This window comes from Muscardinus avellanarius (genome assembly GCF_963383645.1).
Source record: "Muscardinus avellanarius genome assembly, chromosome: 15".
In the NCBI taxonomy this organism is placed as follows: domain Eukaryota; kingdom Metazoa; phylum Chordata; class Mammalia; order Rodentia; family Gliridae; genus Muscardinus; species Muscardinus avellanarius.
The window spans coordinates 83,764,804-83,791,957 of NC_137801.1; the positions used below are offsets into that span (position 1 = coordinate 83,764,804).

Sequence of the window (27,154 nt, forward strand, 5' to 3'; positions counted from 1 at the left end):
TTGAGACAAGAGGACTGCAGTTCGCAGACAGCCTCAGCTACTTAGTGAGGCCCTTTGCAACTCAGTGAGACCCTGTTTCAAAAATAAAAAATAAAAAATAGGGCTGGGGGTGTAGTTTGGAGGTAGAATGCCAATGAGTTCCATCCCCAATACCATGCAAAAAAAAGTTTTTGTTTTAAATTAATCTCTACACAATTTAAATTAGAAATCACTGGAGTTTATACTGGCTTCTGAATTTTTGAAATTAAAATACTAAATTGTACTTTTAAATATATAATGGATCCACCATCTTCCACAAATAATTATAACTTTTTTTGGAGAACAAGAAAAATAACAGAGGAAGGAGTAAAATATTTAAGTTCTATAAATTTAAGCATGTTAACTAATTTTTCAACAGAATCAATCTGAGGAGAGAAAGATAGAGGCCAAAGATATATATTTATAATTTATAAATTTAAAAAAAATACTCACTCCCTATTCTAATCTTTTAAGTATTTTCAACTGACCTTGAAAGATCTTAGTTTAAAATTTCTGAAATTTAACTTACTGTATTTTTTCAAGTGACTTCTGCTATGGAATTTCAATCTGATATGGGAAGCTTTAATTCATTCCCCCACCATTAGAATTATAAACCATTAGGGAGAAAAGATACCTAAGAATCATGTGGCATGGTCATTCCCTCCAAGTTAGCGTCTTCAAAACAGCAGCTATGCCAAATGCTCCCAGTATCTGCTTGGACACATCAATTGCTCCTTCGAGTGTGCCAATCAAGAAGTGATTATCAGAATATTCTTTCATAAATGAGCTGAACTTAATCTCTCCCTCTCCCTCTCCCTCTCCTCTCCTCTCCTCTCCTCTCCTCTCCTCTCCTCTCCTCTCCTCTCCCTCTCCTCTCCTCTCCTCTCTTCTTCTCTCTCTTCTCTCCCTTCCTTCCTTCCTCCCTCCTTCCCTGCTCTGTCTCCTTAGCTCTCTCTCCCTCTCTTCTCCCCTTCCCTCTCCCTCTCTCTTTTACATTACTTTTCATTTCAATTTCTGGGAGCCACACAGAATGCCATCCCTTCAGTATCACGTTCAACTCAAACAAGTAGAAAACAGGCTAAATTCACAGTCATCTTTGCCAAAGTGGAATATTTCCACTGAATGCCACCACTTAGATTTGTAGCAGTAGTAAAAGTCTTTATGTTTTGCCCATTAAGAATTCAGAAAAAGACAAATGATCCTAATTTCTGTGGAACAATGATTTTAGAAGCAAGTAGGATCTTATAATAGTCTCTTGAGGTTTCACCGTGACGAGGCAGTCCCCATGTATTCAGCCAAACACTAATCTAGATGTTGTTGTCAATGTATTTTATAGATACGACTAGCTGTCTTTATTTTTACTATTGTTAATACTGTTATTACTTTGAATCAGAGAAAAACCAAAAATTGACTGGGCATGTATGGATAAGTTTTAGAACAGAGCTTGCATGCATTAATGATGTCACTTAGGGACCTTCCATTTATTTATTTATTTATTTATTTATTTATTTATTTATTTATTTATTTATTTGGTGGTAGTAAGGTTCCTGGAAGCCCTTCTACCTCCAGGCTACACTCCAAGACCTATTTTAGACTTTTTTATTTTTGGAAACAGGGTCTCTTAAGTGAGCGGGGCTGGCTTCAAAACAGTACGATCCTCCTGTCTCCGCCTCCCAAGCGCGGGGATGACAAGCGTGCACCACCACGCCCGGTTCTTTTCATTTTTTTTTAACACTTATGTTGGTACACTGTAATTACAAATCATAGTGAGGTTCAAAGTGATTCACACACGCGTGCATGCGTGCACATAGCCCTTGGTGTGTTTCCTTCTGAATTCCTTGTCTTTAGTTAGGGAGATGGCGCTAAATAGTTGGAGTGGCTTGATCTGATCATTGGGAGGCCTTTGGAACACATCTGAGCCTGCTCTTACTAAGAAATGCTTCTTTTGGGTAGCAGCTTTAGTTCATGCCAAAGAGTTCCAGTCTGCCTTCCTTGGTCTGTCCTAATTTGGACTTGCTAGCCAGCTCCTACAAGAATATAAACCAATTCCTTCCACAAACGTCTTTATATATCTCCTCCTTTATCTATCTGTTTCTTGTTGAGTCCTGAGGGAAACTGCCATCTTGAAGTTAAAGGAAGAGAGATAGGGTAGAATGAAATAAGGCTGTTGGTCCCCACAATTCCACAGGCAAGAAAGTAGCTGATGGAATCAGTCGGTTTCAGAGGCATGCTGCCTTGCACAAAAGGAAGTGTGATTCACAGGGTAAAGTTGAGAACCCACAAAGTAGAAGAAAGGGCCATGGGATGTACAGTGATTCCAGGCCTTGAAACCAAGTAGAATTTGCCTGGAAGGACTTTGTACTTTTCTTGGGATCCATGACTCTTTTCTTTCCTTTGCTTCTCTTTCCCCCTTTCCTTTTGGAAGAGGAATATTAATACCTGTTATCCAATAACTGTCTTTCCAGTACATCCTGGGAGCAGATAACTTGTTTCTTGAGTTTCATCGGTACATGGATGAAGAGTTGTTTCTTTGGGTGAATTCTATCCAGTGTCAACGTCCCTGATGTAGGTGACTGAGGTGATGAGGACTGAGACTTTTGAACTGATAAGATTTGGAGTTGGAGTTAATACTGTAGTGTATTTAGATTTTCAAGATATTGGGACAGAGTTAATATAGTTTACATATGAAACAGACATGGAATTTTGAAGGTCCAGGAGGCAGAATGCCATAGGCAAGGATAATGACCTCTCAGATACATCTTAATTTGGGGACCTGTGAATATGTTATACAAAAGAATTAAGGTAGGCAATAGACTTATGGTTGCTAATCATCTGACCTTAAGATGGAGAGGACATCTTGAGTTATCCATCTAGGCTTAGAGCATCACAGTGGTCCCTCAATGTGGAAGAGTTAAATAAAGAGCCACACGGATGCAGAATGAGGGAGACCTGGTCACTGTTGGCTTTAAAGATGGGACTGGCCTCCTGCCAAGAAATGCAGGAACTTTCTAGAAGCCGGAGGATGTAAGATAATACATTTTTACCCCCAGCCTTCAGAAAGGAAAGTAGCCCTGCCATTTTTCAACGGGGACCCATTTCAAACGTCTGCTTCTAGAACTACATCTGTATTCTTTCAAGCCACTAAGCTTTTGTTAATTCCTACAGCAGCGATAGGAAACTTGTGGAGTCTTCTATAGTGAAGCTGGGGAGAAAAGAGGCTACATGTCTAGTGGCATGTACACAAGTCTCATCAGATCTCTGCTCTCATCTCTGAAGAAAGGAGAGCACTGTGTTCACTTTTGATTATGACAAAGGGGTAACTTACCCGGATATGAAGCTCTTCATTGATGGATTCTTTTTTATTGGTCTTTCTGACATCCAGGTACCTGACCAGAGGGCCAATTGTGATTCCCTGAATCAAAAATAACAAAATACAGGGTTTTGTTGAGACAGAGATTGTCACTATTGAGAACATATCTATTATCAAAATTATTTGAATAGCATTTTGTAGGTTTGTTTCTAGTTTTTGTTCAATAAATGCTCAATGCTTACTTTAGTTTGTAATTCTTTTAACTGCTGTAATGAAAGTATATGTTATTGTCTGTATTTTGACACGAGAACCTAGTTTCATGCCTTAAAATAACCTTCCATTAGTTCATTAAAAGCTAATTCCACCTAAAACAAAAAAATGTGTGCTACGTAGTATGAATTGGAATCTCATTTCAGAGATACACAGTAGAGTCAATATTATTCACCTAAGGCTAGGAATATTTTGATTAATGTAATGCACTAATTGAAAAGCTGCCTATTTTAGAGTTAGTAGCTAATAATGAACATGACTTATAAATATTTGGGAATTTAAATATTAAACAGAGGTCTAAAATTCAGATAAGGTGTCTTTATTTGTATTTCATTACTTAGATATATCATCCTGGGGGAAAAATCAATTTATTTTAAATACAAAAGAAATCTACCAACCTGAATGAATACAGTAAAATATATAACTACGAGAGTAGCAGTGACAAACAATTTCTTCCTAGGAAAAAGAGACAGAGGAAGCAAAAACGCAAGTGAAAAACTTCCAGCTCCTCGAACGCCACTGTAGAAAATTATGCATTGGTCCTTGATGGAGAAGGGGAAAGTCCGAAACTGGTTACTGACATAGAAGAGAGCAAACACGCCTAGAAAGGGGAAAGATGTATTAGAGCGGAGGGCTAGGAATGGGTAGAGATAACAGTGATACTGAACTAAGGTTTTACACGCCTGCCCTCCAAACATGGCACCCTGATTCCATCCCACACCCAAGACCGCCCATCCCACATACAGTATCTTTTCTTCTCTGGCTGGTTGTGGGACAGTCGGGCCATGATTTGGAAGCTTGCTCTGGTAGCTTCCAAGCAACATAATGAGTGTGTGTGTGTGTGTGTGTGTGTGTGTGTGTGTTTGTGTGTGTGTGTGTTTAAGTGCATTGATTTTTTTAATGTAAGGCATATATTCCTAATCTATATCACTCATGTTTGCTCTCCTTTTCAAAACTATTTAAGACAAAAATATCATTTGGCAAATAAAAACATCCTTATCGCACATTCTCATTGGGTACCCCCGAAGAAGTCTTTGTCTTAAGTGTGAGGGGAGCTTTCTCAGTGACCCCAGTCTCTACACGTTAGCAGATTCTTTATAGCTTGTCCTGTTCATGGTCACATACTACACAAAGAAACCAGGATGTTAGTGAGGGCTGGGGGCTCAGGTGGGGAGGGGTCTTGTCATCTGCTTAACAGAGGTAACAATAGTATAGCTTGCCCTGGGCATTGGAGGGGATTGGTTCTAGAACCTTCCACATTTCTCAAATTCTACCCATACTCAAGTCCCACAAATAACATGACACCGGCTATGGTGCGCATGCTTGTAATCCCAGCAACTGGGAAGCTGAGACCAGAGGATGGCGGTTTGAGGACAGCCTCAGCTACTTAATGAGGCCCTTTTCCACTCAGTGAGACCCTGTTTCAAAATAAAGAATAAAAAATAGGGCTGGGGGTGTAGTGCGGAGGTAGAATGCCCGAGTTCCATCCCCAGTACTGCAAAACACACACACACACACACACACACACACACACACACACACACACGATGAAATAGTGTTTCCACCGAAACTATGCCCACTTTTCTAGATACTTTAAATCATCTGTAGATGAGTTGTAATACCTCACACAATGTCAGTAGTTGTTATATTGTATGGCAAAGAAAGAATATTGTATGGTACAGAAAGAGGTGACGAGAAAAACCTCTTCATATTTAGTATAGGACCAATGCTTTTTCTAGTGTTTTTTCTTTCTTGTGGTACTGGGAATTAAACCCAGGGACATTTTCTCTCCAAGCTACATCCTCACCCCTATTCTATTTTTATTTTGAAACAGGGTCTCATATTTAATATTCATAAATAACATAAAACAGGTTCTTAAGCCTTCAACAATGTACAAGCCTTTGTCGTTGCTTACTATTATTAACAATGATGAGTTAGGGTGGAAAGAGAATGAATAGCCAGTGTGGGAACTGGATTCTGACACCTGCCTGTCAATCACTGTGATGTGGCCAAACCGGCCAGTCTCTTAGGGGTTCCTCAATTCTCTCAGCCATGATTATGGAGTTGGGTTGGATGGTCACTAAGGTCCAACAATGTTGAGATGTCCACACTATTAAGCTTCTCCTGAATCGCTTTTTCTTTCTCGTTGGTGAGACTGAAGCTTTATACTGTTATTCCTCTTAACATTAACTCAGTTTCCCTGTAAATTTGTAAAATATTAGAACCAAATGAGATATAAAAAATTTGGAGTCAAGGAAAAAGATTTTGAATAGAAAAATGTCTTTCCAAGTTCAAATATATAGTTAATAATCATTTCAGGATTTGATTTCAGATTTCGATTTATACAACAGGTTTTTTGTTTTTCTACCACAGAATATATATGTATATATGTATACACATATATTCCAATACTTTTATAAATTATTTTAATATTTCTACCTTCTTATTATTATCCCTAAATCCTACAAACCATCCTAAATTAATATGGAACTGACATTCATCATAAGTTCTCAGCTACTTCTAATTTCTCTTTTTTAGTAATTGAGCTAAAAAAGATTGGACAGAGTCATTTGAAGATAGAATTGCTTCTAATCAAATGGCATCATATATGTTGGAGTTCAGTGCTTAATGTTGTTTTCTGAAACGTACAAGAGACAGCTGGATCTCTTTTAAAAAAGCAGGCAGATTTTTACAAGGGTGAGGCCAGTTACATTACAGTTGACGTTGATCATCAATTCTAAGTTCTTTCTAAAATAAAAATTGCTTCCTGGTCCTTTGTTAGTTATATGCTCATGCACGCAACCCTCAATGAGCTGTACTATATAGAGGAAGGTGTAACCGTATTTGTCTTACACAGAACACAATTTGTGAGATTTCACTTATCCTGTAGCAAATGTGTAAACGCCCACAGTTTATCATCTATATCCAATTTAAGGTGCAAGAGGGCACAAATTGGCAAAAATTAAAAAAAAATAAAAAGTGAGGAGAAAGGGATATGGTTACTGAGCTATATTTAAATGTGTAATTGTGAAAATTCACTCTTCAACTAAAAAAAAAAAAAAACCAAAATATTCCTTGCTCCTGCCTTGCTTCAGTGTGGAATTTTATCGGCCAGATATTAATTACTTTGGGCTGATGGAATCAGCAAACAGAGGACACGGCTGATGGGAAGGAGGTGCCTCAACTCCCCTAACCGGTAAAACCAGTCAGCATCAACTGGCTCCTTAGATTGGTCCACTGTAGAAAGGAACAGGAGAACTAAAAACACGAGCTGTGCGGAGAGTCTTGGGGCCCTGCCGTCTCTTACTGATGGCCCTCCAGATCTGGCAGAAGACCAGCGTGAAGCAGACGAAGGCCCAGTTCCACTCGTGGTTTTTCCCAATGGTGGACACGCCCATGAAGATGAAGATGAGGGTCTCACTGACGCTGCTCAGCATCTTCATGAAGTACTTGATGGTCGTGTAGGATGTCTGGGACACGTTCTCTTCCACGTACTTTTTCATGGTCACTGCACAGGCCGTGATTCTACGGAAGCAGCGGATTCTCAAAGAGAAGCACAAGTTTTTAACACCTCCCCCGGAAAGTCCTCTACACTGGCAGAGCCACAGACACACTAAGCCCATCTTTATACAGAGAGAGCATCCCCTTCGTTGCAGATTTCCCACTAGGTTTCAGCCTATCTCTTCTCTCTCCCCTAGGGGTCGCTACAAGAGGGAGTGGGCGTGGCCTGGAAGGTGGGCAGGGCTAGGAAGGCTGTATGTGGCCTGGGGAGGTGGGCGTGGCTCTGAGTGGGTGTGGTCTGGGGTGTGGGCGTGGCTAGGATAGTGGGTGGGGCGTGGCCTTCACCTTGCCAAATGGCCCACAATTCTTACAGACAAACCCTCTATTTTCTCCTTAATTGGGAGACTTGTCAGTCCCAGTTCTTACTCTGCTTTAAGCCAAAACAGATTCACTTCAATTGGATAGGCAAGACAGTTTAAGGAAAGCCTTGACTTCTTCCACCAAAACAATATTTGTTACAACTATCTATGACTTTTAATGTTTCTGTTCTATAGCCATTTGGCAAGTATGAGAAAAAAAAATAACTTGTCCTTTGTAATGTTTAAGGTGGAAAAATGATAGTTTTCTAGAATCTACACTTTTACAGTTAACGGACACAAAATGTCCTATACAATAAAAATGAAATATTTTTGCCTAAAGAGCTAGATAGTAGGCCAATGTCATGGAAAAAATAATATGCCCAGGTATAATAAGCCAAACTAAAAAGCTTCGTTTAAAGAAAACATTTCAAGGTTACACAGACACAAGGAGACACATCTCAAAAATATCTTCATTAAAACAAAGACGTCTGCCGGGCGGGGTGGCGCACACTTATGATCCCCGCGCTTGGGAGGCAGAGACGGGAGGATCGCGCAGGTTTGAAGCCAGCCGCGCGCGCTGGCTTAGGAGACCCTGTTTCCAAATAAAAATGTAAAAATATGTCTGGGAGTGGAGCCCGGAGGTAGAAGGGCTTCCAGGAACCCCAGTACCACCAAAAAACAAAAAACAAAAAAATACAAAGACGTCTAGGTGTCCAGTCTTAAGGCATCTGAATTGTTTCACCGCATGCAGAAATGTCGTGGAACTTCTGCTGAAAGGAAACAGCAAAGCAGAGTCCAGGAATAGAAGTTCTCTGTGACATGCCTCCTTTGTACTTTAAAATTAATTTTTCATGAAAAAAATGTACTAAGTTGAGCTTTAACCTTGAATTTTCTCCATCTCTTCTGTATACCAGTTTTTTTATGAGCATTCTAAATTGATATTATAATTGCTAAACTCTCCAGGCAAATCACAAGAAGAGAACAAATGCAAATATGGGGGGAATATTTGTTTGGCAAAGGATCTGAATCAGATTTCAGCAAAGTTTTTTTTTTTTTTTTAAAGAAAAATTCTAAATCTCACAATACCTTTGGGGATTAACATCAGAAGTCCTGCCTCTCCCAGCTGCCTGGCTCACCCCAGGTGGCCCTACACTTTCCTTATAGTGCTGTGATACCCCGTATTTCACTTGCACTCACGCCAGGATGCCAGAGAGATAGAGCGTTTCAGCAGCTAAGTAAGACAGATAGCTGAACATGAAGACGATGAGCGGTTCAATCGCAGAGATATTCTGAGTGAAACGTGTGATAAATGCAGAAATAAATCCAAAAATGATGCCAAAAAATACTCCCCCAAACCCCACGATGATGAATCGGGCACATCCAGCCAAAATGTCGATGGGTTCTATGTCTTCGAATTTATGCATCTTTGTGAAGGCAATTAATATATTGTATAAGACCTAGACCAAAAAAATGAAACAAATATAATACACAAAGAATAGATATTAGAAATAATTTACATGACTATTTTCAACATTGTGCCCAGTTAAATAATAGACAATAACAAATTGAACAAATATTAGCATGGTTACCTAACTTTTAAATGTATTAGAAATAGTTTACATGTGTTTAGATGCACAAATTAAAAAGTATGATATTCATAGCTTTTAATAGCTAAGAACATGATAAATGTGTGTAATCAATATGCTATCTATCTTGACTTGGACATTACCTGTTATATGCATGGATCACATTATTGTCCTGTACCCCATGAATATGTATAATTATTATGTGTCAATTGAAAATATTAATAATAAAGACTGAACACTTGACTGTGTGCCGGTCTCTTTGCTAAATTCTCTGTACAGTTCATTTGTTGCCTCTAAGTATTGAACACATCCTTCCTTGTTTACTCTAATAAGCAATAGAGTTCCTTTATGCATCGTTCTTTAAAATGAGCACCAGGTTGAGTTCCCTCAACAGAGGGGACAGAAGGATATTGCAGGAGGAAGGGGCCCTGGAGGAGAATCAGTCGTGTGGGTGCGCCAGCTTCCCGTGAGCCTGCCTGGGCCAAGGACCTGCAGGTGAGCCCTCTCTACCCCTTAGCTTCATCCTGGAGATCAAATGTCTAAGCATGACCCATGTATAGCATGTTTGTGGTCCTGGGGTCCTCTGCAAGCCACACACACACATTTGCATGCAACCTGCTTCTCAGAAGGCCTCTGCCCCCTCTGAAGCCCAGGGTTCCAGGGAGCCAGAGACTGACGATGTCTGGCCCTACTCATCTTCCAGAGAGTGGTCTTCTGTTTCTCTGGTGCAACCAGACCAACCAGTCTATTAACTCACCTCCTCTACTATCCAGTAGCCAAACCATACCTCTCCCAATTGAGTTCTGAACCCCATCCAACTTTTTCCATTTTCGGGTGCCATCCCTTACCTGCTGGGCCCATAGAAAGTTCTCTTATATCTATTAACCATAACCTCATTATAGTTAATAATTTTTCATTAATTTTTCCTCTTTGTCTACTGGGTGGTTTTCCTGATTGAATCAAGCCTGCTACATTTTCTATATACAGATGGTCCCTGACTTAGGATGATTTGACTTATGTGGTGTTATTTTTTTTTTTCAACTTGATGTTAGTGTGAAAGGAATAGGCATTCAGTAGAAACTGTACTTTGATTTTGGATCTTTTCCCAGGCAAGTGATATGCAGATACTCTTTCATGAGATGGGGCAGCAGCAGTCCTGGCTCAGCTGTGACATTCAGTAGGTTAGTTTGTATTAAATGCATTTTCTACTTATGGTATTTTCAATTTATGATGAGTTTACCAAGAGTCAGCCACACTGTAAGCCAAAGAGCATCTGTATATCTTGTGATTGCCTATGCAATGCGCAATCATATTTTTTTTATATTTTATTTTTGTTTTTGTTTTGTTTTTGGTACTAGGTAGTAAACCCAAGGACATTCTATCTACAAGCTACCCCCCTCAGCCCTATTTTATTTTTTATTTTGAAACAGGATCTCTCTAAGTTGTAGAGGGCCTCACTAAGTTGCTGATGCTGGCCTTAAACCTGTCTCAGCCTCCCAAATAATAGGATTACAGGGGTGTGCCAGCTACAATACCAACTTTTACTTTTTCTATTATTTCTCTACTTATCTCAACATTATTTTGAAGTTGCAGAGATGTATTTATCACCATTTTGTGTCACTCAGAAGCCCAGAACTTCAGTCTAGCTTCTGGAGAGTGGTAGCAAACACATAAGGAATGAGAAATATGAAACAGATGAAGTAAAATATCTGCAGAAAATGAAAGTCTTTGAGACTATCAGACCCTGCACACATACATACATCTATTTGCCTTTGTTTGTCCCTACCAGGAGAAAAACAAAACAAAACAGGGACAGAAGCCAAAACCCAAGGAAACAGACAGTGGGAATATTCCTAGTGCTATAGAGGACCAACTCAGAAGGACTTCCATGGACCTGCCAGGACCGATTTGGTCTATACCCCATTCATACCCTCACCCTCTGAGTCCATTATCTGCTTCCACCATTTATGAGTGATAGAATTTTATTTGTCTCATAATTCCAGAGCCTGAGAAGCACAATAGCATGGCGTTTGCATATGCGTGGGGCCCTCACACCGCATAGTAATGCTACAAGAACGGCAAGCAAGCACACTTGAGACAGAGAGAAGGCAAGGGATGCTAGAACTTCTAGCAAACCCATTCTCGTGGTACTACCTCAGTCCATTCGATCACCTCTTAAGGGCCCCACCACTCACATGGTTACGATAGGGGTTGCATTTGAGCAGGAGTTTTTGAGGGACAGTCCATTCTCACACTTTGCTCTCCTCTTTATCTCTGGGTGTGGCTCTTCCTCTCTGTACTCTGCCAGGGTGCCCCAGCCCCAGCCCACTTCTCCACGTTCATCTCTCCATCCCTGCTCTTTCTTATTTTGATTCTCAGGGTGGTCTCTCTTCTCCAGAGTGGCCTGACAGTGTTGAGCTTTGGGTTTTCACTGAACCCACAGGGATTACCAAAAGCAGGTGCTGCTTGGTGCAGGCACCAAGCCCTTGGCCCCAGGGTCTTCAGCCTGTGGGCAGCTGCAGCTATTTCTTCCTCCTCAGCCTTCTTTCCAGTCCTGGCTCCCCAGGTCTTCTCCACGCATGTCCTCTCCTGACATCTGATATGTTTTAGTCTGGTTTTCCATTGCTGTTAATGAAATACTTGATGCAGAAAGAATACAGAGAAGGAAAGGGTTTTCTGGTACAGTCCATAGTTGGCCAACTCCAAGGCAGCCATCATGGCTCTGTAGTGTAGGTCAGAGGGCACCAGTCCATCTCATGGCAACCAGGAATCAGAGACAGCAACAAAAAGTGGCCGGAGACAGAATCCCCAAGGCCACACCCGCAGTGACCTAACTTCCCCAGCCATGCCCCACTGGCCTAAGTTACCACCCAGTCAGTTCACTCAAAATGGTTAGTTCTTTAGCGAACGTATCCACCACTGATAAGATTAGAACCCTGATTTAATCAACTCACCCCTGGATATTGTTATGCTGGGGTAGGCTTTAAACTCACGAGCCTTTGGGGGGAATTCCAAACCCAAGTCATAGCACCATGACATCATCTTTAGGATAAAAGACTTATTTCCTACAGAGAGAGAGATTGGCAATAAATAATCACCTGCAAATTTTGTCCTTATGCTGGTATCTAAACAAAGCCCTCCCGTCCCCATTCATCTCGCTTTCACTCTCTTCTACCGAGGGCCTCACATTTGCTCAAGGTTTCCTCTACTGAGAGAGAGAGAAGCAGAAGAAGCAGTTGATCTGCAGAGATGAGCACCCTTACTTTGTGGGGACCTTGGAGTCACCATTTACACTGTTGGTACATTATTTTTGGTGCAGAGGTCAAACATCCTATGGTGTGACTCTTGCTTTGGAATGCGAGTTGGCAAGGAAAGTCATTCCTCAAAGCAGCTCAAGTGTCACAGGTCGTCATCTCGTATGCGTCATTAGGCACAGACTTTGCTGATAGAGGAGAAAGGACACGAGGTATGTACGCAATGACCTCTGGAATCACAGGCTTCTGGCTCCACGATACAGCTCATCCATCTTGATTTCTGTGGAAGTTCCCTAGGACCACAGTAAAAATCTGGGTGGCTCATATTAATAGAAAGTTATTCTCTCACTGTTTTTGAGACCAGAAATCTGGAACCAAGGTGTGTCAGGGATACACTCCCTTGGAAAGTGTTAGGGGAGGATTCTTCCCTACCTCTTCCTAGCTTTCTGCTGATTGTTGACAATCCTTGGTGTTACTAGCTTGTGAACACATCACTCCAGTCTCTGTTTTCCTTTTCAAATGGTCTCCTCTGTGTCACATGGCCTTATTATAAGGACACCAGTTATCAGATTAGAGTTCACTTCAATACAGTGTGTGTTCTCCCTAACTAATCACATCTCTAAAGACATTATTTTCAAATAAGGCAATGTCTGAAGGTTCCAGGTAGACATGAATTGGGGCTGGTAGCATTATCCTACCCAGTGTAGCTTTTGTAAACAAAATGAACACACAACTGGGTGGATTGCTACACTCCTGTAATCCCAGTAGTTGGGAGGCTGAGACAGGAGTATCATAGGTCTGTGGTCAGCCTCAGCCACTTAGGAAGGCCCTTTGCAACTTAATGATATTTCAAGAAATAAAGATAAAATAGGGCTAGGAGTATAGCTTGGAGGTAGAATGCCCCTGGGTTCAATCCCTAGTTCTGAAAAAAAAAAAAAACCACACAATGAAATTAATGAAATTAAGTTTTATTATAGACTATAGAGTATAGGGCACAAACAACTTTATTTTGAATTTTGGAAGGTCCTTCGTCGACCTATCCCCTGAAATATGTTTCTTAAGATATTTTAGGACACACATTTGAGTATGTGGATCAAGGTCCAACTTTTAATGTAATAAACATCTAGTTGCCCACAAGGTTGGTTAGACAAAGAAATGTGGACAGATCGTGAAATAGTTTGCCTCCCTTCCCCAAAGAGAAGTTTCTAGTATATGTCCTAGGAGAAAGATGAGGTTGAAAAGGTACGAAATAATCAAAACTTGAAAAAGAATCAAACTTGGTACTAATTTGCTTGAATAAGAACACACATAGACACATGCATGTGTACACACACACACACACACACACACACACCCCAAATAGTGTGAATTTCTGAAATTAAGAAACTACTTTTTAAAATGGAAGACTTGCAGACATCTTAATCAGATTTGCTCAGGAGTATACCTGCTGAAGAGGAGGTATACACCTGTAAGTATTGTTAAGAAACAAATGTGCAAAAAATAATACCTCCATAAATGTCCTACACACCTTTGCAGAGAAAATCACTCTAAATATTATAAATGTGTGTCTCTTCACCCCACTTGTCTGTCAGCTATTTATTACCTGGCATCTATGACCCATCTCTCTATGTGTGGCAGTTAGAGCTCCTCTGATTTCTGACTGAGGAGGCAGGGACTGAAACTGACCAGCCACCTGCTGTATTTTAGTTTTCAGCTGTTTCTCTCTACTAAGAAGTATAGCAGAAGCCCTGAGATACGCCCTTTCTTGGAAAGCACAGGCACAGGACCCCTCTGGTGGGTGTCTTCTGCCTGAAGACTTGCTGACGGGCTTGGTAGACTTTCTGTGAAATACAGCAAGAGAATCTCCTCCCGTTTTCCTCCTTTGTCCAGGGTCTCTCTGTAACAGTCCCTGCAGGGCTCTTCCTGCTCCTGGATTCCTTCTTCATGAGAAGGAAAATACCCCTTGCACAGCTAATGCTCTCTGGGTGTCTGATACATAGAAAACCCAGACAATATCAATCTGTCTTTCTGTTTATGTATCTATCACATTTTACAAAACTCTTATTATATACCCGTCTATTTTATTTAAGCAAATAGAAACCATGTTTTAGGAAAAGCTTGAGTCAGTACTTAAAATGTATTACTGAAGGTTTCAAAATAAGTCCAAAAGTAACTTAGTGGTCGTCTCATGACACAGTGAATTTGTCTAGTCGTGTTCCCCTCTCGGCCTGACTTTGGAGCATTCCACATGTGGCCTGGGTATCACATTTTTGGAGCTGAGCTCACGAGAGTGAAGACAAGATGAAGAGTCAGACATTGCTTCACAAATCCAGACAAGAAAGATTTGAATGAGGTCAATGGGAGTTTGACTCTCAAAACCAGGGAACAAGACTGAGACCTAACCATTTGAATATTGTTGGCCACAAATAAAAACTCTTTTACATAGCTTGTCAGATGATAAGTAGCTAGGTTATAACTAGTCCATTCTGGTGGCCTGGAAGAGCCCATAGTTCATCCCTGTACCTGGATAACATTGTGTTCTATAGGAAGATTTGGAGCACTTTCAGAAGATCAAGTAGTCTACATAAGTAAGAAGACCGTGTTTATAGGCAAGGTACAAGGACCACATGCAAAGTAATCCTTACCTTTTGAATTAATAGGCTCTGGGTAGTGTTACAGTGAAAAATGCTTTTCTCTGAATTCATTGTGAACCACAAAAGTGTGTGTGTGTGTGTGTGTGTGTGTGTGTGTGTGTGTGTTTCATATAGTAAAGGAAAAAGCTCAGTCATGCTAAATCTCAAGCTTACTCACGACACATGGAAAGCAAGGTTAGATTCTCCTCTCTTCATTATCTAGGGAATGGTCCTTTAACAGGATTTAAATCAGCAATTCTCTCAAGATTATAATAATAACGACTCTCTGACATCACTGTATAAGTTTGCATAGCCCATTTAGCACACAAAATCTCACATGATGACTAAAAATACCAGCCCACCAACCAAGACTCAGCAGAGGTGGAGATCAATTCTAAATATATCAGTTTTGATGTTAAGTTCTTTAAGTTTTTCTAGATTATATTAGTTCTCTATCAGAGGAGTAACTGGCAAAAATTTTCTCCCATTCTGAAGGCTCTCTCTTTAGGCTCTTGATTATTCCCTTTGTGATCCCGAAGCTTTTTAATTGGATACCATCCCATTTATTGATTCTTCATTTGATTTCCTAAGCTTCAGGGGTTTTCTTGAAAAAAAAACAACTAAGTTTTGTAGGAAGATGGATGGAACTTGACAACAGTATATTAAGTGAGATCAGACAGTGTCAGAAGTCAAGGGTTCTATGTTTACTCTCATGAGTGGAAGCCAGAGAGAAAATAGAAAAGAAAAGGAACTGTAAATAAATAAGAGGAGAGAGACCAGGAGAATTGGGGAAGAGGATGGTGGGAGAATGGGGAGGGGGAAAGAAGACTCGAGAAAGGAGACAGATTAAATAATGTTATGTTCATATATAAAGATATCACTCTCAGTCTCACTAACATGTACAGGGAGGGGGAAGGAGCTGGATGATATCCAGAGGAGAATACACCAAGTCATGTGTGTATATATAATTGTACCATTTATCACTTTAGATCTCACTGCATTGCATAATTATAAGGCACCAATAAAATTATGCTGTTTTTTCCTCACCCACTTTATTGAGGAAATTTTACATATGATAAACTGCATCCAAAATGAATAAATTCTGGCTCTGGTCTATACCTATAAAACCACCACTCTGAGCAAGATGTAGAGCGTTTTCTCCAAGCCAGAAACGTTCCTCTTTCCTCTTTGAAGTCCATCCCTCCCTTTGGCCCTGACATCAGGAAACTTCGGAGGTATTATTTTCACTTTAGATTAATTTGTATTTTATATGGCTTGAATAATAAAGTAGGAGCCATTTTGCATCTGGCTTAACTCAGGAAACTACTCCTGGGAATGACCCAAGTTATTCCAAGTATCAGTGGCCCACTCCTTCTTATTCCTGGGTAGCACTCCACTGAATATTTATAGCATATTTCATCCATCTTTTCATGTGTTAATGGGCATTTGTTTTCTCTCCACTCCATTTTTGGCTGAGTATTGCTGCTATGAATGTGATAATTATCTTGTGCAGAACTATTTATTTCTCTTGGGTATATATATACCAGGGAGTGGAATGGCTAGGTGGTATAGTAGACATGTGTGAAAGTTTTAAAGAAACTACCAAACTGCTTTCCACAGTCGTTATTATATGTCCCCACCAGAAATGAATTCATCAACACTTGATATTGCCTTCTTTTTTATTCATCTTCTAATTGGTATGGGATAAGCTTGTTAGAGTTTCAATTTGGACTATCTCTCAAAGCCTTAAGTGTACAGAGGTTGGGCCTTTAGGCAAAAATTAGATCATGAGGGCTTTCACCTCATCTGTGGGTTAGTCCAGTGATAACTGAGTGGACCACTGGGAGGTGGGACCTAGTTGAAGGAAGTAGGTCACTGGGGGTATACACTGAAAGGCTTTATCATCACCCTAGCACACTTCTTTCTTTTTTCTCTCTCTTTCTCTCTTCTTCCCTCTTCTTTATCCTTCTTCCTCCTCCTCTTCCTCCTCCTCCTTCTCCTCCTCCTCCTCCTCCTTCTCCTCCTCCTCCTCCTCCTCCTTCTCCTCCTCCTCCTCCTCCTCCTTCTCCTCCTCCTCCTCCTCCTTCTCCCCCTCCTCCTCCTCCTCTTCCTCCTCCTCCTCTTCCTCTTCCTCCTCCTCCTCCTCCTCCTCCTCCTCCTCCTCCTCCTCCTCCTCCTCCTTCTTCTTCTTCTTCTTCTTCTTCTTCTTCTTCCCTCCCTCCCTCCCTCCCCCTCCCTCCCTCCCTCCCTCCCTCCCTCCCTCCCTCCCTCCCTCTCTCTCTCTCTCTCTCTCTCTCTCTCTCTCTCTCTCTCTCTCTCTCTCTCTCTCTCCCCCCTTCCTGTCTGCCCTGAGCAGAGTGGCTTTCCTCTGTCAGGCATAATGTTCTGCTTCACCTCAAGCGAGAGCATCGGAGTATGCCAACCATGAACTGGATCTTTTGAATCCATGACAAATCTTCGCTTCTCTAAGTTGTTCTTGACAGGTGTTTTGGACACGACAATGAAAAGCTGGCTGACACAATGCTCTCTAACCCCAGGGCCTTGTATAGTCATTATGAGGAGAGGACCCTGCTGGACAATGAAATACAGGCAGTTTAATCAAGAAATAAACCACTGTTGTTTTAGGACACTTAGGTTTGAAGGGATGTTTATTACAACTACACAGCCTAGACCATCTGATAAGATTTCTGAACTCTTTCTTCTGCCTTTATTTTTTTTTTGTACTGGAGATTGAACCCAGGGACATTCTATCTTTGAGCTATACCCCCTAACCCTTTAAAAATGTTTTATATTAAAACTCACTAAGTTGTTGAGGGTCTTGCTAAATTACTGAGGCTAACCTCAAATCTGCAATCCTCTTATCTCAACCTCCCAAGTACTGGGATTACATACATTTGCCAGTGTGTGTGGCTGAACTCTTGCTTCTGAAACCCCTAAATTGGTTCTGGTTGAGCTTTTATGAGGAGTTATTATAAATCACCTCTTATTCTTGGGTTCCTGAGAGATTGGGTAGGGGTTGAATTGTATTCCCCCAAAATTTATGTTTTGGAGTCTTAACCTTTAAGACCTCAGAATGTGACTGTATTTGGAGATAGGGTCTTTAGAATTAATTATGTTAAAATGAGACCATAAGAGTTGGGCTCTGATCCAACATGACTGACATCCCCATAGATGAGGAAGAGATACCAGGGGAAGGCATGTGGAGGAAAGGCCATTTGAGGACACAGTGAGAGGGTGGCTGCCTGCATGCCAAGGAGTAGAGCCCTGCCAGAAACCAGCCCTGCCTCTATCTTGTTCTTGGACTTCCAGCCTCCAGCACTCTGGTAAAACCAATGTTTTGTTTAAGCCCAAGTCTGTGGCATTTTCTTATGGTATCCGTAGAGGACTAACATGGAATCTATGCCTTCCTTGTTGCTTGGTGTATCTTTATAATTAATCTTCATTGCTTGAGCTTACCATAAATCCAGTTTCTTACAAACTAAAAGCCTAACCCAATAAGTGGTCTATCTGCTGTAAAAATCAGTGGAAGAGCTGGGCATGGTGGCACACATCTGTAGTCTGAGTAGTTGGGGGGGCTGAGGCAGGAGGATTGAAGGCTTGAGGCCAGTCTCAGCAACTTAGTGAGACTCTCAACATCCTAGTAAAACCTTGTTTCAAAACTGAAAAAAAATATATATAAAGGGCTTGGGGTGTAGCTTGGAAGTAAAAAGCCCCTGGGTTCAAATTCCCAGTACCACCCATAAGCAACAAACAGAAAGAAGAAAGGAAGGAAGAAAGGAAGAAATAAAGAAAAAAAGAAAAGGAGAAGGGGGAGGGAGAAGAGAAAAAGAGAAGAAAGAAATTTCTCAGTAATTTTTTGGATGGGTGGGTGGATGAATAGATAGATAATTAGGACTCAGAGGACCTCTGAATCCACCAAGCCTGACTGAACTTTATTATTAAAATAAACATGTTGATAACTTATAAAGAAAATGAGGCCAGGTGTAGTGGCACATGCTTGTAATCCCAGTACTTTGGAGGCTGAGACAGGAGGATCATGATTCACGGACAGCCTCAGCTACTTATTGAGGTCCTCTGCAACTTAATGAGATCTTGTTTCAAAATAAAGAATAAAAAAAAAATAGGGCTGAGGCTTAGAGGTAGAATGTCCCTGGGTTCCATCCCCAGTACCACAAAAACAAAAAAAATGTGTTGGTGCTGGGGATGTTCCTCAGAGATAGAGTGCTTGCCTAGCATACCTGAGGCCCTGGCTTCTATCCCCTAATACCACAAAAATCAATTAAATAAATAAAGTAGTTGGATTTCCTGGTGTCTGAGTTCTTTCCCATAGTATTTATCTTTTGTTCACTGCTATGGCTTTAATGTGGTTTGTTTCCCAAAGTTTTATGTGCTTGAGGTTGGTCCCAATGTGTTGAAGTTGAGAGGTAGTGAGATGTTTAAGAGGTGTAGCCTGGTGGAAGGTGATTAGATCATGCCAGATCCACCCTCAGAAGGAATTAATCTCCTCCCAGCAGAAGGACTTTTCTCACTCTTGCTGCTGGAAGTCCCTAAGGAGCAGATTGTTAAAATAGGACCTGATGATTTCTGTTCTAACTGAAATCAGATAAAATTTTAGTATCTCTCTGATTCCCATTTTTCTGACTGATCTAACTTCAGTTAGAATAGCAATCAATAATATAAACAATAGCCAGGCATGGTGTTGCATGCTAGTAATCCCAGTATTTGGGAAGCTGAGACAGGAGGATTGCAGTTTGTGGCCACCCTCAGCTACTTAGTGAGGCCCTCTCCAACTCAGTGGGACCCTGTTTCAAAATAAAGAATAAAAAATAGGGCTGGGATGTAGCTTGGAGGTAGAATATCCTTGGGTTTCATCTCCAGTACCACACACAAAAAAAGAATGCAAACAAAACAAATACTGGTAAAGAGCTGGAGAAATAGAAACTTCTATATACTATTGATGGGATTGCAAATTAGTATAGCTACTATGGAAATCAGTGTGGAGGTTCTCAAAATACTGGGAACAGAACCACCATATGACCCAGACATTCCACTCTTGGGGATCTTTCCAAAGGAAGTGATGTTAGAATATTACAGTGATACATGTATGTCCACGTTTACAGCATCACAATTTACAATAGCCAAACTGTGGAACCAGCCTAAGTGTCAACAGATGAATAGATTATGGAATAATGGTATTTACAACGAAGAATTTACTCAGCCATAAAGAAAACCACAATTGTGTCATTTGCAGAAAAATGGATGGAACTAGAGAATGTTGGGCTAAGTGAGATTAGCCAGTTCCAGAAAGTGAAATAACATGTTTTCACTCATGTATGTGGAAGCTAAAGAGAAATTGGAAAACAAAGAGGAAAACAATGAATAGGAGGAGATATTGCAACAGAACAGTGGGAGGAATGTGGGGAGAGAGTTGGGAAGGGGAAAGGAGAGGTTTGATGATAGACACAGTTCAATAATCTTATGTTCATATATGAAGTTATCAATACCAATTTTAATATTATGTATGGGGAAAGGGGAGTGTGGTAGGATCTTGAGGAAAACATACAAATACTAGGTGCATGGATGTTATCATTCTGATCCTTACTATGATGTATAATTACAATGTACCAATTAAATAATAATAAATAAAAGCATGGCCCGTAGCCCTTCTTCATAAGGACTTCTGCTTGACCTGAAGCCCTTGGTCTTTGGGTTTGTAAAAAAGAAGTGAATAAATCCATTCTTAGCAAGTAAGTACTGTTTAAGATTTTTACTGTAGGACTCGCCATCCACCTTCTTTATGCCGTATGTGTAATATAACTGATAGGTCAGGTCCCTTCCGCCTCCCCTCACGGGACCCTGCAGGCAGAACAGGAGGTAGAGCCCTGGAAGCCAGAAGTGGAGGTGGAGTAGACTCTAGATATCATGAGATAACCAGGGGCAAACTCTAAGATGACCAGCATCCTCCCACCTTCCTAGCCCCACCCCAAGACCCCGGCTACATAAATACCCTCGCTTTCTCTCTCGGGTGTGACTCTGCTGATAGGTAGCCCCTCTCCCTCGATATTGATCCACAGACTTCATACAGGAACAACAGACAATTAATAAAAGGGGCTGGTCTCACACTTCTTTGCTGGATTTTGCCTCTTTTGTGACCCCTGACTCACTTTCAGCATTGCAATAACAAAGGTAACAAATGTCACGCATCAAAGCTGAATCTAAGGCTACTCCCTTTCAGGATTCCTTCCCTAACCCGTGTGGGGGAGCTATTCTTTTCTTCTATTCTCTCTTTTTTTTTTTTCTTGGCTTAAAATAAACTAGAAAGAGAGAGAGGGAAAGAAAGAGAGGGGACCTGGCTGGTCCCCTGAGGCCCTCATTTCTTCTCTTGCATGAGCATTTTCTGCCCTTGGCGGCCTCCCCTTCTGCTTCTTCACCACAGGGTGACATAGCCAGGGAGCCCTCTCCAGGTGGCATCAGGCCTGTTAGACATTCAGCCCCTCAATGCATAAGCCAAAATTCACCTTTCGTTTTTGTTGTCAGTAGTTACCAGACTCAAGTATTTTCTTATAACAACACAGCATGGACTGAGACATTCACCAACAACCAAGATGACCCTGGGTGGCAAGGAGTGAATTACAACTGGTACAGCCTGGCAGCAACATCCAGAACTTTCTCCCTCACCCACCGCCTGGATCTAATGCTGCAGAGCCCACAGGTACAACAGGTTTTACAGGATGATGTCCATTTGCACAATTGATGAGGAAGCTACAGTAAGAGTGTTTGTCAAGAGACACCTCACAAGTAGCCAACTCAGGAGGCTTTTCACATGACACTGAGCATGTATTTTTTTTCCATCTTGCAGCCAATACAGCCAACAGGTGCTTGAGAATGAACACACCTGGCAGAAGGACATCTGTCAAAAACCACAAGACAAGGAAACTCTCCAGGCTGTGTCTGGAGTGCTGGGCTTTCCTCCCAAGTCAGGGATTTCCATGAATTTATTATGTAACCTCCTAGAAAATCTCTGTGGCTGGAAAAGAATTAGAAGAAAATTCAGAAGAAAAAGCAGGTCCATGGTTGTAGGTTAAGAAGAATAATTTACAGAGAAGATGAAAATCAAAATCCTGGGGCTCGTGGCCTGTCAAAGGCAGAAGAGAAGCCTGACTGTTTCTGCTTCGCTGGCACTGCGCGCTGCAAGAGCGACATGCATGGCCATCAGGAGACTTGGTAGGACTGTGGCTGCAGGCTTTTCCATGTTCATTCTGATTATTTCCTCAAGAACAAGAGAGTGATTGCTTTTCTCCCCAACTATTTCTTTTCCAAATCCATTTCCATGACTGCCCAACCCTACCTCTTCCCAAAGAAAGGACAATTTGATAGCCAGAGGGTCTTCCTTCTTTTTTCTCTTACCTGTGAACTAAAATAAGTTCCAATTATTCCTAAGTGGCCCACTGCAGAGGCAAGTTAAAAACCAACTTGTACCATTCAGCCCTCTACCATTCTGTTTCTTCCAGCAGGAAAAAATGAACCAACCAAGTGTTTATGAATTCATCTGGAGGCATTTCAGTGAAGCAAGAACAGAAGGGCCCCTTCCTAACCCTGTGCGGCTCCAGCTTGCCTCTGAGAGATCAATCCTGAACTAGGAAACATATCTTTCCAGTTGCAGGTCAGAGAGCCTGTAGCTTACACCATAGATGTGCAGATGGCAAAGGCGTCTCGCTGATGGGAAGGGCAGGAGTTACATTGCTCCTTCACACTGGTGTCATGAATCCCTCTAACAAGCTTGTGCATTTTCTAAGACCCGCACTGGCTACCACTTCTCCCAGCTCCTCCCACCTGCCTAACCTGCTCCAAGCGCTATCCCAATCACAGACAGCAATATTCAGGACCAGTGGCCTCCATGGCAACCTGAACGGAAGCTCACCAGGCAAACCTGCACAGAGTACATGTTGAAGGCAAACACCCGGGTCCTGGGCTGGGTGGCACCAGACTCCTGCCCTCCCGGCCAAGGTAGGTCAGAGGCACCCTCTTGGAGATTCCGCACTAATTTGAATGGGACACTTCTTTGAGTTCTGTAGGGCTGTAGTGTTTGCTCTTTGGGCATTCAAGACCAGCCACCCGAGGCTTAATATCCCTAGTTTTCTGAGGTTTAGATCTCATTCTCATTTCTGTGCCTAGCAGACACCATGATTGCCTTTGTTGAGCAGATCTTTTTGTGGCATGTGAGAAGGGTAAAGGGACATTTAACTCTCCCCTACCGTGTGCCAGGCATCTGGGAGTCTTATCTTGTTGCCTCCTCACAAGGACACTACGAGGTCTGAACGGTCATTTTCATCTGTACACAAGAAGCCTGAGGCACACACGATTGAGTCTTTTGCTCAGAGTCATGCAGTGTACAGTTAGCATCCCTTGTGCGCTGAGATCCCTACATTCTCAGCCAGAGAAAGCTGTCTTTGGCTGCAACTTCATTTACAATGAATTATGTGTCCACAGACTCCTCTGTATCTAAAAATATTCTAGGCCCAAGTCTGCAGGGCCTACCCAAAATTCTAGCCTTGAAAAACACTTACTGGGCCTTTCTCCTCAGATTGGCAGGCTGGCTGGGCACTGCGGCTCACTGGCCAGTATCCTAAGAGATGACAGTCCCAGAAAGATCCTAGAATAAAAATCCAAGCAACAGTTTCTACTGAGTGAAGGTTGCTCTCATACCATTGTTAAGGTTAAAAAAAAAAAAAAAGAATCCAACACCAGAAGTCAGGGACTCTCTGTTCTTGGACAAGCTACTTCTTCTCACTTCTTATTCTCATTCCTGGAATTTAAATAAAGTGAAAGGGCATAAAAAGAGGACAAGGAAAAGTTGTCTTCTCTCCCCTCAGCAGACTGTTCAAGTTTCTGCACAGTTTCTGCAACATCCAGACAGACAGACAGACAGACAGACAGACAGACAGACAGACAGACAAGACCAGGTGATATCATTTAAGGTATGAAGAGAGCTCTGTTGCTCAGAAGCCCACAGGCAGGTGGATTTCAAATAACACCAAATTCAGGGTGTTCCTCCTATGCCAGGTGTTATTTTAAAAGTTTTATGTGCCCCCATTTGTTTTAGCCTTTGTACCACTCTATGCCTAGTTTACATGAAGGAAATAAAGACTTACAGGGGGTAAGGAACTCCTCCAAAGTCACACAGCTTACAGGAGAGGTTGCCTGGTCCCTGTTCATGCTCTGGGCTGTTTCACTGCCTTTTGAATGGGAGGTGATGAAGTTAGGACCTCTTTTTAGGCAGGGAACATAAAGGAGAGACTCATATGGGAGGACATGCCCTCCAACAAAAGCATTTTATCATTCCCAGGAATGTACAGGATGGACCATTCACTCTAGTGCTCCCTGTGTCCACTACAGCACAGATGTAGGGCAGAGATGTGGGGAATGAGGGACACCACATATGGGCTATTCAGGGGAAACACTACAGTTGGCTCACAGCTTTCCAGAGAGATCCTGATTCAAAGGAAGCATCCACTTGAAAATCAGGGGGAATGGGCAGGGGGTCACTGGAGACCAGCTGGTCAACACAGGGAGCAGGTTGACCTCCAGGGCAAGCATCACTACTGAACAGCCTCTCCTCTTCCACATGGCCTCCCCCATTGCTTATTTATTCACTCCTCTTGCAACATTAATTCCTGCGGTACATGGCAAGGTCACTTACTGGCTCAGTGCTCCATGCTGGGTCCTTTAGTGTGGATGCTGGAGGGAGCAGTTGGGTGAGAAGTCAAGAGAGCCACTGGGAAGCCCCTTAGCAAAGACTGATGGAAAGATAAGGAGAGAAAAGAGGGAAGGAATTCTAGCGAGAAGGCTAGGGGGATTTAAGATCAGATTCCAACAACATGGATGCATAATGAGTAGGGGGGCCAACTGCAAACTGAATGAGCAGTCAGAGGTCTCTACTACAGAGTCCTCAGCTGAAGGTAATTGCTGATTTTCAAAGAAAGAAGAGGATTAATTTTAACTCTATATTTTGATACTAGAATTCTCAGACTGAATTCTTCTTAATTAATCAACAAATGGCTTCCCTAGGGGAGCATCTTTCTAACAAAAGTCACAATAAAGAAACTCATTGTAGAAACCCGAGTACTAAGAGATCTGGTAACTCCATCTCTAATCCTAATCCTAACCAAACTTGAACCGATACCCTAACCAAGAAGTACCACTGTAGAGACATAATCCTGAACAGTCAGGGTGGCGAGGTAGAGGATGGCCCACAACTACAAAATATTCTTTCATAAGTGGCGGACAAGAATCCACACCTATTAAGATGTCATGAGACTTGAATAAAGAAAACTCCATGAAGCACCCATCAATGTGACTGGCCCAAGACCAGCATGCAGACAGGTTGGCTCAATCCTGGAGGATGGCTGACAGAGGCAGCAAGATGCCATCTGAAGGCATTCCTAGAGGAAGGAGTGGAAACCAGAGAAAAAGAAAGTAGAAGAGAAAGTGGAAGTGTGTGTGTGTGTGTGTGTGTGTGTGTGTGTGTGTGTGTGTGTGTATAGGGGTGGTATGGAGAGGCGGTCAAGGGCAGAGAGGCTCTACAGCCAGGCTATCTGGGTTGTATTCTCAGCCCTAGCCCCTAGGGCCCTTGGAGCCTTTCAGATGAGATGGAGGCAGTGGAGAGAGACGGACAGAGCAGTAGAAGCCTTGGTGGTATCAACTTGTTACTTATTCAGCAAGCTTATCCCAAAAAACCAGGGAGGGATATAAATACAAGAACAGCCTGCCCTACAGTCTGTGAGGAGGTCCCCCGTTACAGTCAGCCAACCATCATACAGTGTCCATGAGCTCATCTGATATCGAAAGAGCAGCCAGCATCCATTGAGTGGCCACTCCAGACTGGGTACTCACTGTACCAAAAGCTGATATAAATTTTCCAGGGACCTTATGAACCAGGGGGGTACATTAACCCCATTTTACAACAAAAGGAGGTACAGAAGAATCAGAATCTTGCTTAGAGCCACACATCAAAATTGCAGAGCCAGCTACTTGTGTTTTGGAGGAAGTACTGCCTTTGCTAACTGGACTTGAGCCCAGTCTCCACACTGATAACACACAGATTCTCTTTTGTCCCTCCCCCCAACACCATGAGTCAAAAATCAAAAGATGGAAGGAGGACATGCTAAGCACCCAGGTGTACTGTGTTCTTTCTCTGCTTTATTTTCTTCATCTTTAAAATAAGGATATTTATTCATAATATGATATAGAGTGTTTTTTTTTTTTTGGTGGTACTGGAGTTTCTGGAAGCCCTTCTACCTCCGGGCTACACTCCCAGACCTATTTTTACATTTTTATTCAGAAACAGGGTCTCCTAAGCCAGAGCGCGTGGCTGGCTTCAAACCTGCACGATCTTCCTGTCTCCACCTCCCAAGCGCGGGGGTTACAAGTGTGCGCCACCACGCCCGGCTTAGAGATTTTTTTTATCATAAATAAAAAAGTAACATATAAGAGGGCCTGGGCAGAGTAGTTCCATTCTCTTCCTTCTAGGATTCACTGAGGGACAAGGGTGAGCTTCATATTTTAGCAGTCTTAGACACATTCTTTTTTTTATTGGAAATCATAATTGCGTATATTCAGATCTTATGATGTGATATTTTAATATATTTCCTGATGAAATGATTAATATAATGCAGATAATTAAGGTATCATCTACACAGTACATCTTCCTCCCTCTTTCCCTTCCTCCTTCCCTTCCTCCTTTCCTTCCATGTATGTGGTGAAATTACCTAAATTCTACTCTCTTTGCAAGTTTCTAGTACACAATAAAGCATTGGTCATCATTTTGAAGCTGTTTGGTTTTGTCTCTACTTCCTTTGCCTTCTATCAGGGATGTGTTCTGGTGACTTAAGAATCAGAACCTAAAATTTTAGCCAGAAGGAGAAATAAGTAGAATGCATGAAACCAGAGACGAGTAGGATGCTACTAGAGACTAGTAGGATGCTAGCTGAGATTAGCTAGTCTCAGAAAGCAAGGTGTTGTATGCATTCTCTCACATGTGGAAGACAGAGAAAAATTGGGTAGCAAAAGAGAGCTCAGATAAGGGAGCGAGACTCCAGGGGAGTGAGGGAGGGCGCTTAGTGGGGGGAGAAGGGAGATAGAGATGGAATAAAGGTAACAGTTTAGTGCGTTGTCATATAAGACACGATCGACACCAATCTTAATGACTAGTATGGGGAAAAGA

The 27,154-nt window shown here is 41.9% G+C and overlaps 1 protein-coding gene across 1 annotated transcript in view; it reads right to left on the minus strand.

Moving 5' to 3' along the window:
• The window catches only part of SLC9A4 (solute carrier family 9 member A4), a gene marked incomplete at both ends in the record, with an annotated part of 56,905 nt that overhangs the window by 19,208 nt on the left and 10,543 nt on the right, over positions 1 to 27,154 (minus strand). The window contains 4 exons of the mRNA XM_080711419.1: positions 3,344 to 3,430; positions 3,997 to 4,199; positions 6,906 to 7,123; positions 8,656 to 8,915. Coding sequence (XP_080567545.1) covers positions 3,344 to 3,430; positions 3,997 to 4,199; positions 6,906 to 7,123; positions 8,656 to 8,915 — 768 coding nt within the window. The remainder of the gene's footprint in view (positions 1 to 3,343; positions 3,431 to 3,996; positions 4,200 to 6,905; positions 7,124 to 8,655; positions 8,916 to 27,154) is intronic.